General features: G+C 40.5%; 1 protein-coding gene across 2 annotated transcripts in view; it reads left to right on the top strand.

Annotated features, from left to right (window-relative positions):
- RNF144B (ring finger protein 144B) overlaps nt 1-20,372 on the top strand; it is a 74,105-nt gene that overhangs the window by 33,918 nt on the left and 19,815 nt on the right. For both annotated transcript variants that reach the window (XM_038584251.1, XM_038584250.1), the window contains exons 3-4: nt 5,835-5,939; nt 15,009-15,069. In XM_038584251.1, coding sequence (XP_038440179.1) covers nt 5,835-5,939; nt 15,009-15,069 — 166 coding nt within the window. The remainder of the gene's footprint in view (nt 1-5,834; nt 5,940-15,008; nt 15,070-20,372) is intronic.

The raw sequence follows: 20,372 nt of genomic DNA on the forward strand, positions 1-20,372 counted from the left end.
TTTTGTTTTGGCTGAGTAATTGGGTAATTGGTTCCATTTACTGAGCTGGGGAAGACTGGGGATGTGGGGAAGCTGGTATGTTGGGACAGTGGGATTCAAAGGCTCTGTTAAGTAGTGAGGGCATGGTTAGACAGGCGAAGACTTCTAGTAGGCATTTATTGGATCCAGGGTAAGACAAAGAGATGTTAGAGATGATCCATGCATTTCCAGGTTATGCAACTGGGTGGATGGAAATGTCATTTGTGAATATATAGAGAGAATGAGATAGAAAATGAGATAGAGATAGAAAATGCAAGACAAGGACAGGACTTGGAGGAGAGAAAAAAAATCATTATTATATATGATGGTCCATGGCCTAAAAATGTTTCTATGTTCTCCCATACAAATTAAGTGGAATGTTGACTATTTAAAAAAGGGAAAAAAAATTTCTTTCTTTTTGTGTGTCATAAGGATTTTCAAAAAGTTTTTTTCAAAACATTTCCCTTAGACTCTGTTACGAAAATTGCATATTTTGGCATCTGTTTAATGCTATTATTTAATGGAATGTAATTTTTTTTTAAGGAGATAGAATTTTATGGAATACACTGCAAGGGAGCAGCAAAGGACAGACCATCTGCCAGGAGGTTGTGATGGGGACTACAGGGGAGGGAGAGAAGAGGGAGCAAGAAGGTACGGGAACATACTGAATTTTCCCTTTTTGGGTATCTGTGTCAGGTTGTGAGTAACCCATTGGTCAGCTACAGCCTATGGATATTTTGAAGTGAGTCACTTAACAAGGCTGTTTGCATTCAGACTGCTGGTCGACGGGGCCCTTTTACCTTACTTGGGTTTCCATAGCTCAAGCCTATTGCCAAAAAAGGGCCTCTGTATTCCCCACTGACTGACCGACAATGACACAACTTTGGCATTTGGATGGAAGTCTTGCCTTCAGTAGCTGTTTCCTGCTGGGTGGGGTGGGGGACACCCTGTCCCTACCTAAACTTGTTGGGCCATTGGGGATTCTGTGCAGTTACAGGCAGAGCTTAGTATTAGATTAACGTGCTCATAGGCGATTTAAGTGAAACTCCAAGGTGGCTGGGTCCTTGGGGTACAGCAGGAGGGGACTCTCAGACAGGTCCTTGTGGACTTGTCACCTGTGTATGGAATGGAGTCAGTCCGATATGCAGGAGCATATTTTGCCTGTAGGTCAAGACAGTGGCCGGACCAGTGGGGACAGAGGAAAAAGTGGGGGCCCGAAAGCAGCACACAGTGGCTGAGAGTCAGTCAATGGATCCACAAGGTGTGCAGATGCGCCCTGGACTAGTTGTCGCTGCCGACTGTGCCACACACTGGGGGTGGAGTGGGAGAGCAGAGAGAAGGGGTCCTTGGCCCCTCATGGGTGGGCCCAGTCTGACCTTCAGGCCGGAGCCCTTGTCTGGGAAGGACTAGGTTAGACTGCCAGGTGGGGGCCAGAAAGTGAAAGGGAAAGGAGGGGGAGATTTCTCCCAAGGGCCAGAGGGGAAATCCTTTGTTCTTTCTGGCAAGAGCTCTGGTGGCTTTCTCCTCCTTCCCCCCATCAGGAACTTCTAGCCTGAGCCTCGCCTAGGAGTAATCTCAGCCTGAGGTCATCAGCTCCCCCTATAGCCTCCTTGAGCCCACCCTATGCCTCCTGAGAAAGTCCTAAGAAATTCCCAGATAATCCAGGGAGAAGCCAGGCCCCACTGGGCCAGAGGTTCCCTGGGAGGGCCAGCAAATGTGAGGTGGTTGCATGAGGTGGGGGCCGGTGGCCCAGTGGTGAAAGAATTCACCCCAGGGCAGAAGAGAGGAGATAGAAGTTTACTGAGTACAGTGCAGGGGAGCTGTTGGCAGGACGGCAAAGCAGAGACTGCCTGCCTGGGAGGGAATTTTTTTTTAATGTGACTAAATGATGGTGTTTTTCTCCCCCTCTTTCTTTGTGTCTTCATTTACAGTCTGGAAGCCAGTCTCTTCTAGAATTGTTAACCATTTACGTGGGTTTGGTTTGTATAACATGCACAGGGGAGTTCCAATGAATGTTTTTGCTTCTGTTGTGCTTCAGCCAGAGGTGCTGGGGGAGAGAAGGGAGGGTTTGGGATTAAATTCTTAGTGAAAGCCGTTGGAAGACAGACTAAACCGAAGGTGCTTGAAAATTCAACAAGAAGAAGTAACTAGGGCTGGCGGTTGTCCCTCTTGCCTTTCGACTAGAGATGCATGCTCACGGTGATGGAGTGTTAAGTGCCTATGCTGTCCTGATAGCTTGCTGTATGTATTCATGCATGCATGCCCTGTAGCCCGTATGTATAGCTCTGACTTCTCCCCTAGAATCATGGGTCACGTAATATTGTGTCCAGGAGTGTCCTTGTTGGCAGCTTTAGAATTTACTGGCTTTACATGTCATGGATGTAGTACCTAAGAACATTACATTAACAAATAGAACATCTACGATAAACTCCTGGGAAAGCTTAGATTTCAACTTTACAGGTTTGTAAAATAAGTTGAAATGATTTTTTTTTTTTTTTTTTTTGCCTGTAAAGACTCACAAAGTGTTTATTTTTGGTGGACTCTAAGCTTTTTCTACAGGTGCAAATAGTTCTAGCGAGAGGCTTGAATGGAGGTGTGTATGATGTCCTGTTGCAAATATCTGCTCTGTTTATGGAGGTTCTGTAGCACAGTGGCTTATTAACTGGTTCTCCAAAGGGAGTAGAGAAAGGATAATCTCAGAAATCAGAGGATTAACATTTCCTCACCAAGTTTTTGATAGAACGCCTAAGATTAAATGAAGTAGAGTAGAAATAAAACCAAATAGTCTGCAGTTTGCGAATTTTTCAAAGGGTTCCCGTATATACAATTCCAGGTTTGTGTTTTGTGTGTACATGTCTTTTAAACCCTGTGAGGTAACCATAGCCAGATATTAATTGTTTCTGGTTTTCCAATGAAGGGAAGCAGGTTTGGGGCACAACTTGAGTAACTTTCCCATTGTCACCTGAGGGAATGGCACCATGGCTAGAGCCACATAATTCTAATAGATGTTCATAATGCTGTTCATTTTGTTTTCTCAGATACCTTCCCCTGAGCCTGGAGACCATACATTTTCAGAGCCTTTCTGCTTAAATTTCAAGTGGTAGTTGGGGAACATGGGTGGTGGTCACACTGGAATCTGTGTGGCAGATGGATGGCAGCGAGGTCCTTAGGAATAGAGCCGGGTGGACAGGCCTTTGCATCATTTATTCATTTGTCCTTTGGTGTAACCCTCCTTTTTGTGAGCCAGCTTTTTTGCTTTGCCTCTTGAGTTTTGCACATGTACTGAAATTCTTCCCCATATTTCCAAGTTATGGCTCTCTTCTCCTTTTCCATTCTTCTTAGCACAAGAGACTGTGTCTGGCACAGAAACTCCTAGAGCAAGGAATTGTTCACCCTTCTCTCAAACAAGAAAATAAAAGCTAAAATACAGTACCTATAGTACAGTCAGCTGTAGGAAGAATTCCTCAAGAGAAGCCCTGTTCCCAGATACCTTTTTTCTCCAGTTCATACTGAATCATGAACATTTTCCCTGTGTGTTTAAACATAATTTGAAAATATTTTTCATGATTCTTCAGCATGCTGTTGTATGAATTTAGCATAATTTATTTACATGCCCTTCTATTTTGGATACTTGGGTTACTTTCCCATTTTTTTCTCTTGATGAAGTCATAGGGGGAAAATGGACTCTTTGAAGAAGGGAATTATTAAGTAGTTCTAGAAATACAAATCTGGTTTAAATATTTTGCTCTAGTCATTGCTTTGGTAGTACATTGTAACGGTAATTTCAATCAGGTAAATATATGATTAGTTTCTAGAAATAATGTCATTGTTGTATTAGTTTTCTTTTCAGGTAGGGAAAAAGAATAAAGATAGGTGTGCCTGGGTGGCTCAGTCTGTTAAGTGTCTGCCTTTGGCTCAGGTCATGATCTCAAGGTCCTGGGATTGAGCCCCATGTCCTGGGATTGAGCCCCATGTCAGGCTTCCTGCTTAGTGGGGAGTCTGCTTCTCCTTTCCTCTGCCCCTCCCCCCTCATGTTTGCTTTCTCTCTCTTCTCTCAAATAAATCAATGAAATCTTAAAAAAATAAAAAAAGAATAAAGATGACCAGTGAAAGGAATAGGTTCACAATTATAGTTTCAGTATTCTGACCATAGAATTTGTTTAATAATTAAGCTTTTATAAAAGGTTGGTGCAACAGCAATATTTCTAATGTAGCGGGTTGATACATAAATGCATAAATTTGAAAAATCTGAACCCAGTTGTAATCATCACTTTTTAAGAGTTGTTAAGTCATAGACTGGCTTATGTGTCTTTGGAGTGTTCTCCTCAAACATGTGTGCTTGACTTTTTTTCATCATGCATACAGACAAGAGCTCATCCAATTATGAGCAAATTAGTGGAAATTGAGGAGTCAACTTCTGGATTTTTAAGAGCTCTGTCTTTCGGAACTATGGCCCTTACTCTCCTGTGGGTGTGTGGGGCTGTGTTGGGAGGGAGAAGGAAGGAGTCTGAGGTATCCATAATGCCGTCAATCCTTCTACCTTCTCAGTCTGACTCTGTTTCCACCACCGCCCAAGATCCAGATCCAGGTGCAAGAGGGAATGAGAAGACTCTTCTTTCTGGGTTTCCTTCCTTCCTCCCATTTATTTATTCATTTGAGAGAGAGAGCTAGCAGGGGGAGGGGCAGGGGGAGAGGGAAAATCCCAAGCAGACTCCCCCTGAGCTCTGAGGCTGACTCCAGGCTACAGCCCATGACCCTGGATCATGACTTGAGCTGAAACTGAGATTTGGACATTCCACCTATCGAGCTACCCAGGCACCCCTCTGGGTTTCTTTCTTTCTTTTTTTTTTTAAATACAATTTCTTCTTTCCCCAGGTTCTACTCAAACCTCCTCACCATCACTCCCACTGAGATGCATAGTTTTGGAAGGTCTCATTCTCCCAAATTGTCTTTGATATTACTTTTCCCAGGTGTATTTGCTATTGAGAGTGTTCCTAGATAATAAGTTAGTGCCTTAATCTTAAAATTGACCCTTGAACAATGCACAGGTTAGGGGCACCAGCTGGACCCCCCACCCATGCAGTCGAAAATCTACATATAACTTTTGACTCCCCCAGAACTTAACTGCTAATAGCCTACTGTTGACCAGAAGCCTTACTGATAACATAAACAGTTGATCATACATATACTGTACATATATTATATGCTGTATTCTTACAATAAAGTAAGCTAGAGAAAATGTTATTAAGAAAATTGTAAGAGAAAATACATTTATGTACTGTATTGATTGAGAAAACCCTGCATATCCATGGACCCACATGGTTCAAACCCATGTTGTTCAAGGGTCAATTGTATTTTGATTCTGTTTGGCTAGCTCAGCATGAGAGTCACAGAGTTCTACTTTTGGGCCAACTTTGAGGGAAAGGACCACTAGGTAATAAGGGAACTAGGAAGTCACATAAGTTAAAAAAAAAAAAAGAAAGAAAGAAAAAGTACAAAGAAGGCTTTTGCCATCAGTGCAAAAGAGTGTTTCTTCTTTCCCAAATCAGTGGTAGATAAAATGTGTGTTTGGGAATTTGACTTGTTTCCTTGAGTAAACTCAATATTCTTAGGATGAGGTCATACATAATTAATCACCTATCTTGCATTCTTTCCAAAGTGAGGGCTCTCAACGTTCACACTTGTGATAACTTATGTTTCCTGAGTACAAGAGCCCAGGACTGCCAGTGAAGGAAGAAGAGGCCGTGGTGGTTATGTAACCTTTGTGCTACTGAAATGCAATGAGTAATGGTCTTTTTTTTCTTCTTAACTTCTAGTGCTTGAAACAGTACCTGCAGCTGGCAATCCGAGAAGGATGTGGGGCTCCCATTGCCTGCCCTGACACAGTGTGCCTAAACCACGGGACCCTGCAGGAAGCAGAGGTACAGATGAGTCCCATGACCTTCTCTCTTTCCTGTTGATGATATTTCCTAGGATCTTGACTCCTTATGCACTTCCCTGCCAGGCAGTCTAGAAACAAAATACAGAGGCTAACTTTTAAAGGAGTACTGTATTGCTACATACGTATGGATTCTTCATACAACCTGTTAAAGCTGTTATTTACCTCAGTTCTATTTATAAATGCTGTCTGAGTGTTGAAGAAGCTCTAGAATAGGTGAAGGTGCTGAAAATCAGGGTTACCAAATGTGTGGTCTGGAGACTAAATAGCAAGTGGTCTTGTGATATTTAATACTTTAAAGATAAACAGGTGACAGATTTTAACCAGTTATAGACAATATAAACTATTGCCATTCACAAACATAGATGGAGTTGAAAATCATGTCCACAGGCCTTTCGTTTGATCTTTATATGGGATCAGAAATGGCTTTCTTGAATGAGTTCTTCAATCCCTTATCAGGAGCTTGCCCTTGAAGCTGCCTTTTTTTTTTTTTTTTAGATTTATTTTATTCTATTCTATTTATTAATTAATGATAGGAAGAGAGATTGAGAGAGAGAGAGAGAGAGGCAGAGACACAGGCAGAGGGAGAAGCAGGCTCCATGCAGGGAGCCTGACATGGGACTTGATCCTAAGTCTCCAGGATCAGGCCCTTGGGCTGAAGGCAGCGCTAAATCGCTGAGCCACCTGGGCTGCCTTCCTCTGTTTTGTGAGCAAAGCAGGCAGAAAGATGTTTATAGACCATTTTAAACCAATCTGTATTTGGGTATCTATGTTCAACTTATGGAATATCAGCTAGGGGAGGTGGTCCAAGTGAGCTTGGAGTGTTTTCTAAGGAAGAATAAAAGTTTAGAAGTGATACATTTTAGGAAAATCATGAAATAATGGAATATTTTTGATAAAAACGTAATATTGAATATGTCAACCTGTGGTGCGAAATATTGGTTTCTTTTGTGTGAGAAATGGGTAAAAGGAAATTAAAGTGGGGAAAGATTAGGTTGGCTATACAACTTGGCAGTGGGTTTTAAAATAAGACTCGGGTGTTCAGGAGCATCTTTCAATGTACAATTCTTTTAGAAAAGATACTTCCTTTTTGATATGCTTCTGTGATACTCTGATCAGTCAGCAGTTATTAAGTGTACACGATGTGCCAGGCCCTGTTCCAGGTCAGGAAGAGAGGTAAATAAGACCGGCCCAGTGCTATCCTCATGGGGCTTCGGATCTAGCAGAGTGACATTAACCCATGGACAGGCGTGTATCCTAGACCTTGTACTGTCCAATCCAGTAGCCGCTTGCTACATATGGTACTTACATTTAAATTAATTAAGGTTAAATAAAATAAAAAATTCATTCCTTTGGTTGCATTAATCATGTTCTAAATGCTCAGTAGCCATGTGTGGCTCGTGGCTGCCAGATTAGCACAGTATATGGCATCTCCAACATCACAGAAAGTTCAGTGACATGGCGTTGTTGTAGACTTTTAAATGAATGGTATCCACCAGCCATTGACAGTTTGGATATCAAATGTTAGAGCTAAAGGGTTTAGACAGATGCATGAGGACAGGCCACAGTTTGTCTCCTAGCCCTCCAGACCAGAGTTTTAACTTTTCTCATTTTCTTAGTATAGAAGTTTCTTTTCATATTTGCCTGCAGTTCTCCCCTCTGTCTTATTTCTTCCCCTTTTCCCATCGCACACATTCTCATCACACTTTCCCAGCACTCATTCTCTGTACCCAGTTTAACTCTAAAAACTGTTTAACTTTTAGGCTGTATGGAAACCAAAGAAAGCTGTAATGTCTCTTAGAAATTACCAAAGGGTATATGGGGGAAAACAAAACAAAACAAAACAAAAACATCTTTTGAACTAAACTATGGTATTTCTTCAATTGTTCGAAGTCTGTTTCCTATTAGATGAGTAGGAGGACACTCCAGGGCATTAAGGGCCTGGTTCTGTTCTCACTGGCCTGCCGAGAGCCTGACTAAATAAAGATGGGCGTGAATGTACAGTCATCAAAGTTCTTAACCAATGGACCACTTTTTTTCCCCCTGGAGTAAAACTGAATTGAGACATGAATAAAACATTATGTTAGAGATATTAGTAGCTTTGCCAGTTTATATGGGACCACTCCTTTCAAAGCAAATACCACATACATGTGAACTTGGGCTAAAGCATCTTCCTTTACATCAAGATTTCCTTGTATGTAGTTATTATTGTAATAGGCAGCTCTTTTTTTTTTTTTTTTAATGTGTGGAGCCCAATGCGGGGCTCAAACTCTCCACCCTGAGATCAAGGACCAGAGCTGAGATCGAGTTGTGGATGCTTAACTGGTGGAGCCACTTAGGCGCCCCTATAATAATAGGTAGCTCTTAATCCAGATATGATTGAATATATCATAATGGGGCTTGTTCACCTTGTGTTTGACTGGATTCCATTTCTACCACTCTTCTACCTTTTAAAAAATGTTTAATTATACACAGGTAACACAGTTAAAAATTATTCTGGTTAAGACTCAAGTTACCTTTGTGCTGCTGCTGTTTGTGTTACATGGTTCTTCATCATTCACTGTCTTATAAAATGCATATGAGTATAACATTTCTTCATCTTCAGAGGACACCAGTCATTCTCAGCTCTTTTCTCCAAATGCTTTCCACTGTAGATCTGACTCGTACGATTGCCTGTGTTCCATGCATCTGCTCCTGCCCACTGTGGGTCTTGCCTTCCTTCTTACTGCTTCCAGATGAGCTCAGCTGTGGCTTTGCCCCCTAAGTTTTACTTATCAGGAGGAGCTTCATTAGCAGAGCATTTAATGCCTGACCAAGTACTGTTTGCTTATGGAGGAAGAGAGTAGAAAAGGCACCTTCACTGCTGTGTCCCGCAGGCTGATGGGAGGCAGTGGCTAGAGGTGCACTCGCTGGGGGCCCTGGAAAAGTCGAACTCGCTCTTCTTGCATCACTGGGAGTTTTAATTGGTGGTGTGCTTTTCTCATGTACTTGATCAGGGAATCTTGTCCAGTATGGAATTCTAAGAGGTGGGAGGCGGATTGATTATTCTGATAGTGTTACTTTAGGCAAGGCCTGCCCTGGGAGTGAGTAGTCCTGTTAAAAAGGTGATGACTAATGTAGCTGTGCCCTTATACTGTTGGGGAAGTAGCACATCAGCACTCAGTGGGGGAGCCTGAGCCACTTGTTCTGGGCCCTGTAGAATTTGGTGAGCGCAGACCTACTGTTACATGGCCTGAGAAATTGAACGTCTTCTGTCTGCCAGCTGGCAGAGGAGGGCAGGGAACAGCTTCTCAGCAATCAGTTCTCCTTCCAAGTCCTGGGACATTGAAATGACCAGACTGCATTTTGCTGCTGGAGCCGCCACATGCCCCAGTGCAAAGATGGGTACAGCTGCTCTTGCCCAGAGTTGGGCACCCCAGAATTTCTGTAGGAGGCAGTTGAGGTGGGACACTGTGGAGGTCTAGGAGGGAGAGATAGGGGTGGAGTAGGAATTTGAAGCTACATTTGCAAAATAAATACGGTTTTTACTCATATTGCACATTTATTAAGGTGGCTTTGGGAAAGGCTGCTGGAATTCTGGAGGTCTGCGTGCTCCCCACAAATTATCCTTCAGAGGAGCCCCCACTTGCTATCTCCTCTTGCCACCGTCTTTTCCATAATCACAATGTGAGGTGGGGCGAAGGGAGGATAAGGATAAGGATGCCCCACCAAGCAACCTGTTGTTGTGGCCTAAGGATCTGAACGGGAAGGGACCAAGTGTGTCTGTAGCAACCTTTGGCTGTGACGTGTGTTAGTGAGAGGAGTCAAAACTTGGGGTGGCAAAAGATAAAGGAATCTGCTCTGCCAGTGTTAATAGATATTTATAGGGTTCCAGTTGAATTTTGCTTTAGAATGTATCTAAAGCTTTGCTTTAAAGCTGCAGATAAGTGGAGAATGATGTTTCTGTTTCTAAGCTACTCCTTCAAATAAAGGCCACCATAAGAAGAGTAAGCAGCGGGGGGTTGAATGTGTCGCATGGGTGTCCACATGGGCACGTCCCCTTTACCCATGGAGGAACCAAGGGAGAGAGGCAGAGGATGATGTGGGAAGGTGTCCTGAAGCCTCTGTAGAACAGGTAAGAAAGGAACAGCAAATGGCCCTCTTCAGAGAACTTTGAGAACAATTCCTGCCCTGGGATTCCAGCTCTTGCTGCTGCCATGTTTGTCACTGGGGGCGGGGGGGGGGGGGTGGGGGGCTTCTGGCTCTCAGACAGGGATGCCCTCCTGCTTTTTCCAGCAGGTTTAAATATCTAGTATGTAGAGAAGGATATGTGAGCTTGGTTAGTACACTCAAGTGATGAGTGGGGGGATGTTAGGAAGTGCAGTTCTTATTTTCTGGGTTGAGATAGGAGACATGGGTAGTTTTTGTATTAGTGCGGTAAGGCACTTATCCATACTATCCATACTATTCTTTTGCCAGGATTTTTGCTAGTCCTAGCACCTCAAAAATTCCCACAGCTTTGACATGCTATAAAGATCTCTTTAGTTTAAAAAAAATTATGGTCTCTTTAGTTTAAAAAAAATTTAATATTAATTTTGCTAAAGCAACTGTAGCAGAAGTATGGTTTAAAGGGCCCAAACCCAAGTAAAGTCTAGGCTTTTCTTCTTTTCTCATCTGTCCTGGCTTTCTAGACCTTGATGAGTGGTACTTGCATTAAGCCAATCCCTAACTTCAATGTTTTAACCACTTTATTTTCCTAACTAAAAGCTAATATAATAATCTTTTATACAGGGGCTTCTGAGTGGCTCAGTCAGTTAAGCGTCTGTGTTTGGGTCAGGTCATTAATCTGACAGTTCTCCGATTAGAGCCCAACATCTGGCTCCCTGCTCCATGGGGAGCCTGCTTCTGCCTCTTCCTCTGCTCCTCCCCCTCTGCTCATGCTCTGTCTTGCTTTCTCTTTCAAATATATAAAGAAAATATATATATTTTAAAGTTTTATATACACATTATATTTTATATATGAGATATTGACCAATTGTCAGTATTATGGGAACACATCACTTCCAGCATAAATGCTTCTCTGGCAAACAGGCTCTACTGTCTGCCCCCTCCCCCTTTTTCTTCTTTAGTTTTTGTAGGGCTGGTGTCAGTGAAGGTGGTGATGCCTGTTCTGATATTATGATCATAGATAATAAGATAAACAAAGGTGTAGTTCATTTTTCATTTCTTCTCAGTTGTAAATGTTAGACATATTTAATTAACATCATGTGTAACAGTCATAGCACCCCACATGTATGTATATTCCCAGTGCCCTGGTTATCCTGTGCTCTAGTTGGAGTGGAATGGAAAGCCGAAGACTTCCAATAAAGTAGGAACTGAATATTTAATAAGTATCTTAAGGTTCATTTTTACCAGAAACCAACAAACCAGAGAGCAATTATGAGCAATTAGTAGTTTTTTGTTCTTATTGTTCTCTTATTAGTGCTCTTTGTTCTATTAAAATTAAACTGAATTTATTCTATCTTTGAATTAAATTTCCTTTCTTTTTGGAAAGAATTTCTAGAGTGATAAAGATAAGAAAAATGGTCTTTCATGCTTGGATTGGAGGAGAGAGAAATTTTTGTTTAACAGGCAGATTAATATAAGTTTCAAGGGAGAAATAGTAAAAAAAAAAATCACTTTAAATCAAGATAAGAATTTTCTAGATGTGATGGAAGTGGTCTCTTGATAGTTGAGAAGATACTTGGAAGTTTTTGTTTCTACAGCTTGAATGTGGATCTGGTTATTTATTTTTTTAAAATTTTTATTTATTTATGATAGTCACACAGAGAGAGAGAGAGAGGCAGAGACACAGGCAGAGGGAGAAGCAGGCTTCATGCACTGGGAACCCAACGTGGGATTCGATCCCGGGTCTCCAGGATCGCGCCCTGGGCCAAAGGCAGGCGCCAAACCGCTGCGCCACCCAGGGATCCCCTGGATCTGGTTATTAATGGATTAGGACCCACTGAATACAATAAATATTGGTAGTCCATACTGACCTGAATAAATACATGAGTAATAAACAAATGGGGGAGAAGGGAACAGCTTTTTTTTTTTTTTTTTTTTAATATTTTATTTACTTAAGAGAGAGAGAGAGAGATCATGAGCAGAGGGGAAGGGTAGAGGGAGATGCATTTTCCGCGCCAAGCAGGGAGCCGAATGTGGGATTCAATCCCAGGACCCTGGGATCATAATGTGAGCTGAAGACAGATGCTTAACCAACTGAGCCACCCAGGAGCCCCTATTCTGTTTTGTTTGTATTTTTAAAGCAGTAGCCTTTTAACCTTGATCTGATTGAGCCTTCAGTAATCATCCTAACACATTTATTTCAAGTTTGTAATTGTAAAAGATCTTGAGCAATAGTGACTTAGCTCCAAACAGCAGTGGGACTGGCAATTTAATACTTTGGATCAGCCTTTTTTTTTTTTAAACACAAGATCCAGCTTTCTCTGATCTAAAGCCATGGGTCTAATAGAAACATTTTAGAGAACTAGTTTAATCTGTAAAAGCCAATAAATGGTAAGATCAAGGAGTCTATTCTTTTTTTTTTTTCCCAAAGAGTAGATTTATTTATTTATTTATTTTTATTTTTTTAAAATATTTTATTTATTTATTCAAGAGAGACACAGAAGGAGAGAAGCGGAGAAGCAGGCTCCATGCAGGGAGCCTGACATAGGACTTGATCCCGGGACTCCAGGATCACACCCTGGGCTGAAGGCAGGCACTAAATCACTGAGCCACTCAGCCATCCCCCAAAGAGTAGATTTAAACAAAAAATACCTTAAGTGTCTTGGGTAATTTAAGTTCTTTGAGGGCAGCTTCTGTGTCTCCTTTCCTTATCTGTATCCCCAGGCTTCCAGGCAGTGCTGTACCCTTAGCGAACTGTCAAACAGAATACCAAGGAGGTGCAAAATCTAAGTGGTGGGGGCTGAGAAGAGAATGGTTATGATGGAACTTTTTTTGATCATGAATTTTTTACAAAAGAAAATTGATTTACCTTATTAAATCTTAATTCCATAAAAATCTTTCATCTATAAAAAATAATAAATCGGAGATTCACAGTAGACTAAAAATTAGAGACCTCGGGCTTCCCTGTTGGCAGTAATGTGTCCTCTGATGAAATTTATCTTTCTAATTTAAAATTAAACATCACTGTTGTTGACTTTTTACTGCATTAATTTGTGTCACTTTTCTCATTAGCATTCATCTGTGTCCAAAATACTTCTGTTTGCTTTGTCTTCCATCAGCTGTATTTGACTTAGCTGTTATATTGTATGGCATATCATTGGGAAAAAATCAGAATTTTTAGGAGTTGACTTTGAGGGATTTGAAGAAGTTCTTCGTCAGTCCCAAAACTATTTTAGATGGAGGCAAATAAGAGTCCAGGACTGTCCCATAGCATCAAAGAACTTTTTGGCGGGGGAGGTGGTTAAAAACAGGTATGTAGATGCTCACTGACATCTCTTGGGCCAAGATTACATCATCTCCAAGTCAGCTTGGCCCAAAACTGAAGTATTATTACCTTATTTATTCTCTACCTACAACGAAGCAATGACTAAGTCAGGAATTGAATTCAGATTCCTTAATGCCTCCTATCCCTTTGGTTACCTACATCTTCTGTCTCCAATTCAGGATTTTTTAAGACACCTTTGTCTTTCAGGAAAGAGGTCCAGGTGGTATTATAACAGAGGAAACAAAACTGGCTTTCACTGTAATAAAAGTCTAACTACACTTTTAAAAAAATATATGGTATAACACACATCATATAAAATTAACCATAATTTTTTTACGGTGACTGCTCAGAAGCTTTATTTAAGGTGCAGATGAAAATGCAGCCCCCCAGAGAAAAATGTTATAATTAATTAATGTTTTACTGTACTTGGAATGGAAGAGACTGAATTTGCCTGTTTTGTGGCCCTTCATACATTTTAGCTAACTTAGTTTAATTCCTTTGCAAAATAAACAAATTGAATTTTTTTATGAAAAGGAGGATTAGATTTTGAATACCTTTTAAAATGTACTATGTTTGCTAAGTATAATTTTTAACTGCCTCATTTTTCTCTTGTTTTCTTAAAGTGGACTTCCTTCCATTAAGTTGTAGGAACTTCCATCTAGATAAACTTTATACCAAAGAATATATAATGCTTGAGAGTCAGAATTGCCAAGGCTACAACTGTGTCTCTATCAACTTGCTAAATGTTTAGAAAGCCTTATATCAAATCCTTGGGTTTTCTCTGCTATAAATCTCGTAAGCAACATCAGTATAGTTGACGTCAGTGGAACTATTAATTTTAGAATGCCAGTTTAAGAGCAGTTAGCTTTTGTTGCATCTAACTCTGAAATGCAATTTAAAAGGATTAATCTGAAATGTCATTTGGTTAGGTCTGAATCACTGTCATTTACTAGTAAACCTTTGGTTTATATCTCCATCTGAAATGGAAATAGGAGGCTAGCCACAAGAAACAGCTTTAGCATTTCTTTTCTACCAGGACATGAATGGCAATGAGTGACAACCAAGGGCCCCGTGAAGTGATTTTTTTTCCGAAAAAATGATTTTCATATTGCTTAGAAGATTCTAGTCCCGAGGAGACTAATAAGGTTTTCCTAATTCCTGAGGCACAGTCTCCCTGACCTTAGTTTTTAAGGGTTCCAAAGCTAGAACTATAATCTTTTAAGCATTTCTCAAATGAATGTGGAGCAAAAAGGAGCATCTTTCCAATATGTACACAAGTAATTGGGGAAGTCCAAAAGTTGGGTTGTCTGGTCTTAGTAGCTCCTGTCAAGAGTAAGAATGGAATTTGACCTGTGAGTCCTATTGGGGTACTTCAAGTAGTGACTCCCAGCCGTGGCAGAGGACTGGGGCCAATGTAGGAATTGCTGCTTGTGTTACCACTGGAACTGTGGAGAGAAAAAGAAGTTTATGAACCACTGTATGTATAAAGTAAGCCAGACAAGAAGTAGAGGTCCTAGAAGGCTGGAACCCTAGCTTCCAAAGATGACAGAGACCTCACTGTTTTAATATCTCTGGTTTCAGATTGCCTGCTTGGTGCCCATGGATCAGTTTCAGCTTTATCAGCGGTTAAAATTTGAAAGAGGTATGTATGCACTCTTCTTACTGTCCCCATGCTGAGTTGTGGCTTTCCACGTGTCATCTTCACACTACCCTCCTCGGAAGGTTAAGGAGGCTGTGGGCTGTCAACAAAGCCACAAGGGCGTTCTCAGAGGGGGAAAAACTGTAATTGCAACATAAAATTTCAGCTTTCTTGGCCACGGACAGAAAAAATGCCAACTGGCAGGAAAGAGAAGCTTCCTTATGTTGGTTGTTTTATATATTTTGTTTGTTTGTTTGTTTTATATTTATAACGTGGCTCCTGTGAGAGAAGTTCTGCAGAAGTTGGGTAGTTGCACCAAAGAATGTGTGTGTTAAAATGCGTATTACCTCGGGCTTTCCCACTCTTGAAGATCACTTCAAAACCTTAATCGACCCAAACATTTTTACTGCTGCATGTCATATCCACCACTGTGTTCTTTGATGCAACACTTGTAATCGTACTGATGGCTGCATGTGTCATTCTCATGTGATGTACAATCTGTTGGATTCATTTTCTTTCTGACTTTGGCCTTGGAGTAATTTATATAGCTTTTCTATTTGTATTGCCTTTTTATCTGTAAGATTTATTTATTTTTGCTCCTTTTGGTTTCTCATAGATCTTTTTTTAAGGAGCCCTTTCCCTCCTGTCACATCCTGTACATTCTTGAACTAAATGGTCTATTTTTTTTTTCAAGATGTATTTATTTGAGAGCGAGCGAGTGCACACACAAGTGAGGGGAGGGGCAGAGGGAAAGAGGAAGGGGAGGTAGATTCCCTGCTGAGAGCAGAACCTGAAGCAGGGTTCCATCCCAAGGACCCAGAGATCATGACCTAAGCTGAAACCGAAAGTCAGAGACTTAACCAAGTCCCCAGGCACCCCTAAATGATCTGTTTTTCTATATCTGAGAAATAGGAGAAAACTGTTCCCCTAGAACACAGAGTCTAATTGAGTATATAAAATAAACTCTTATCTAGCATCAACATACAGTGTTCTGATTGCTAATTTTTAAATCTGGATTAGTAAAGTCTGGAGGTCAGAAAGGGGGAAAGAGGAATATTTCTCTCTCATGTGCCAGTCTTTCATAGGTGGTCTTGCATATCTTTGCTTTGATGCATTATAAATCGATCATATAGTTTGACTCATACATGGAATTTTTTTTTTCTCACAAGTTCTAGGCAGATGTCCCACTACAGATTCCATGACTTAATAATAGATTTTATTATTCCTTCTTTATAGATGAAAAAAGTGATGATTGGAGAGGTTGAAACTTGCATAGCATCACATAGACTGTTCCTAAGCTTCTTCATCTATACTTGTTTTTAATTCCATTTTTTTAACTAGATAACATCTATCTAAAACAGAAAATTTACCATTTCACCCATTTTCAGGGTACAGTTAAGTGGCATTAAGAACATACACAGTTTTGTGCAACCATCACTACCATCTATTTATCACCCTAAGCAGGAACTATAATAGCTTTAAATAATAACTTCCCATTTCCCTTTTTTCCCCCACCCCCTGGTAACTTCTTCTGTTTACTGTTCTGTAAACTTGCCTAGTATAGATATTTCATGTGAGTGGAATCATACAAGATTTTCTTTTTGTGTCTGGCTTGTTTCATTTAATATAATGTTTTGAAGGTTCACCCATGTTGTGGCATGGATCAGACCTTCATTTCTTTTTATGGCCGAAGAGTAATATTCCATTGTATATATATACTACATTATGTTTAACCATTCATCTGTTGAAGGACGCTTGGGTTGTTTTACCTTTTACCTATTGTGAATAATGCTGCAGTGAACACTGGGGTACAAGTATCTTTTCAAGTCTTTGCTTTCAGTTCTTTTGGGTACATACCTAGGAGTGGAATTGCTGGGTCATATGGTCTTTCTATGTTTAGTGTTTGAGGAACTGCCAATTGGACACTTTTACTTTTGTAAAGTATGGAAGGAAGTACATTACATTTGGAGCTATGTTAAATCTGGTGACTATTTGGCTCAACTCCCTCATTTTATAAGAAAGGAAACCAAGGTCCAGAGACATTTTGACCTGAGGTGATGTTGGAAGTCAATTTGTAATTCTTTAAGTATCAATTCAGGTACTTCTTTATTATCATCCATTATAAAGAATTATTATTAAATAAGCATGCGAAGGAAGAGTAAGTTTAAATGAATACAGTTTTACATAATGAAATTTACTCCATTTGCATAGTCTTTATTTAAATTGTATACCTCATTTTTACTTGGTAGACTTTGTATCTATCTCAAACTCAAAGCTTACCGGCTAGGTGACTTTGAGATCTATGTGACAAATGTTTTGTTTTGTCTTTAAATATTTTGTTTATTTATTTAAGAGAGAGAATAAGGGAGCAGGAGTAGGGGAGAGGGGCTTAGAGGGAGAGAGAGAAGCAGCCTGCCCAGTGAGCAGGGAGCCTGATGCAGGGCTCAATCCCAGGATCCCTGGACCCAAGATCGTGACCTGAGCCAAAGGCAAATGCCTAACCAAGTGAGCCACCCAGGTGCTCCTGCCACAAAAGTATTTTATGTGGAACTGTTTAGAATGGGATCTTGGGATGCTTTAAATACTAATGTTGTTGAATGAGCTAAATGACAAATTGGTGGAAAGGAAAACTCACTGGCTGGGATTTCAGAGTTGTAGAGATTGTCGTTGCTCTGGAAAAATGTAGAATCAGCTTCGTGGCAGCCCCCTGTGTCTTAATTATAAAAATTTTCATTGGTTTTGCCCAATTCTTATTGCCTACCAAGGCCTCATCTTGTCATCCTGTGTTTTAATTGTCCTCTGCTTTATGTTATGTATATGATTAGCTTGCCTTTTATAGCTTTGTTTTCATCTAAGTCTTCATGGGGGAAAAATATTTTGAATAGGAATGAGCCTAAATCATCACTGTTTACAGAAAGTGGAGAAACGGCACTTGGCATCGATTGGTTATTCTATGAATCTGCTCTCCTTCCATCTGTGACTTTCCGTTGGCTACTACGGTGTTTGTGGCTTTTCCGTTCTGTGTCAGTGTTCCAATATTAACAAAGAAAAGAGAATACTAAGTTTGGCATATGTTAGTGATCACAGCTGTACTTTCTACTGGTTCTCAAAGCACATGTCTGATGATTAATGCTAGAATTTTGCTTGTCTCTCAAATCTGCTTGCCCAGAATCTACTTTTTCAAAATAGTTTGGGTTTTGTATTGGTTTATCTTTGGAAAATTAGGTTAAGATTTTCCATCTCTAGTCCTTCAGCACTTTTCCTATTTTTTGTGACCCCCATTTTACTTATTATAATTGCAAACTGCTTCAGTTTGTTGGTAGCTTAATGTGTCTGTTCTTGGATATTTGTATCATCATATAGTGGCTGGAAATTCTTACAAATGGTTCAAATGTCATAGTGTTCTCCTTTGGAAAAAAAGGAAGTAAAATAGCAATTTATTTTCCTGTTATCTAGTAATCCGACTGCATCCACTCATGTGTTCCATATCTACTTTTCTGTGTGCTGAGTATGTATTGTGTGTCAGGTGCATTTCCAGACACTGCCGTAAGCCGTGGCTCCATCTTTCTCTGAAAGCCATCTGTTCTCAGCATTTGTCACAAGCCTCCTTTCATTGTGAGTCTCAACATTTACAATATGGTTCTTTGAATTTCATTTTGCGCCTTTATTTGTCCTTGGTGAAATGCTCCCAGGCCCTCTTTTGTGTCCAATCACTTAAAGTTTTATCTCGCCAGAGCTCTGGGTGTAATTATTTGGTTTCTTTTGGTGTTTTTCCATTTAGGGCTGTGTGATTTTAATGTCCTTACTGTCAGTTTGGTTTTATTTTGTAACACCTCCCATTGTCATTAGGTATCTTCCTTTTCATAGTTTCTGATCACAAGCCCATTCTCATTGTGCATGTGTATGGCGTGCATGTGCACACACCTGTTCACTTTTCAAGTCTGCTTTTCTGGTGTTTTGTTGGTAAATGTGTGACTAAGTCTAGGGGTCCCTTATGAAGCTATTCTGTGCTTCTGCATGCTAACACTTTCTCCTCCGCTTCCTACTTCCTCTTCTTTACCGTCAACTCTTTCTTGTGGGGCAGTTCTAAATCTAAAACAGCACCCTCTAGATGTGTCAGCTAAAAACCTGAACTATCTGCAAGAAGAGACATTTATCATCAGTAGGGTGACATTTCTAAAGGGGACCCGAATGAAAGGCACAGTGTGAAGTGTTTGCCTCTCCCTGTGTGCACTCTCATTTCCTCATCTATAAAAGGAGGGTACTAGTGGAAGGATCCTGCTAGGACTGTTGTAAAGGGGGAGTTAATATTGTGTGTCTGTCACCGTGTGCATTCAGTAAATTATTATTGTCATTATCATTGTTGTTTTGTTATTTGTCAGCACCACTGCCCCATCTTACCTTTATCCCAGTTTTTTAAACTAAATGAAGAAAGCATCTTCTAGAATCCAGATCATACTTCAGCTGAGCCTCTAGCACAACAATACCACTCTTGTTCCCTTTTCATCTTAATCTGTGTCTTTTTCAGCACATTTCTATTGAGTCTTAAAGCGTTGTATGGTACTGTGACAATGAAAGCTTATTCTTTACACCACCTACTATATCTGGTTCCTTCATGCTCTCACTTGATGCATAAATCCACCTTCTCTGACCACCTCCGAGGAGATTGAGACGTGCTGATGTGGAGCATTCAAAGTGGCCACTTTAAAGAGAAAAGGTTCCTGTGCTGATAGTGGAAATGGAAATCTATTTAATAACATGATTATTGGGACGCCTGGGTAGCTCAGTGGTTGAGCATCTGCCTTTGCCTCAGGTCGTGATGCCGGGGTCCTGGGATCGAGTCCCACATTGGGTTCCCTTTGGGGAGCCTGCCTCTCTCTCTGTGTCACTCGTGAATAAATAAATAAAATCTTAAAAAAAACATGATTATGTTTTTACATAGAGAATGGTATTCTAGGAAAAAGGCCCACCCAGTCCCAGCATATACTCACTAACCATGAGTTCTGCAAACTCCTAACATCTGCGGATGTTAACACTGATAACATAACAGTGTTAGACTAGATAAACTCCGAAGTTGTTTCCAGGTTTGAAATTCAGTGCTTCTCCTTGGCAGTCTTGACAGCAACCCCCCTGCTCACGGCCACATCTATTTGAGTTTATTTACTATGGCAGATGTTAATTCTGATCAGTTTAGTTTAATTGCATTTTAACTATCTACAGAAGACCTTTGTTCTTTGAGATATCAGAAAGCAAATTAACTTTGGCATAATTAAAAATGCAGTGGGTTATAAAAGCTAAAAGAGTTT

The sequence above is a fragment of the Canis lupus genome, chromosome 35 (assembly GCF_011100685.1).
Source record: "Canis lupus familiaris isolate Mischka breed German Shepherd chromosome 35, alternate assembly UU_Cfam_GSD_1.0, whole genome shotgun sequence".
Lineage (NCBI taxonomy): Eukaryota > Metazoa > Chordata > Mammalia > Carnivora > Canidae > Canis > Canis lupus.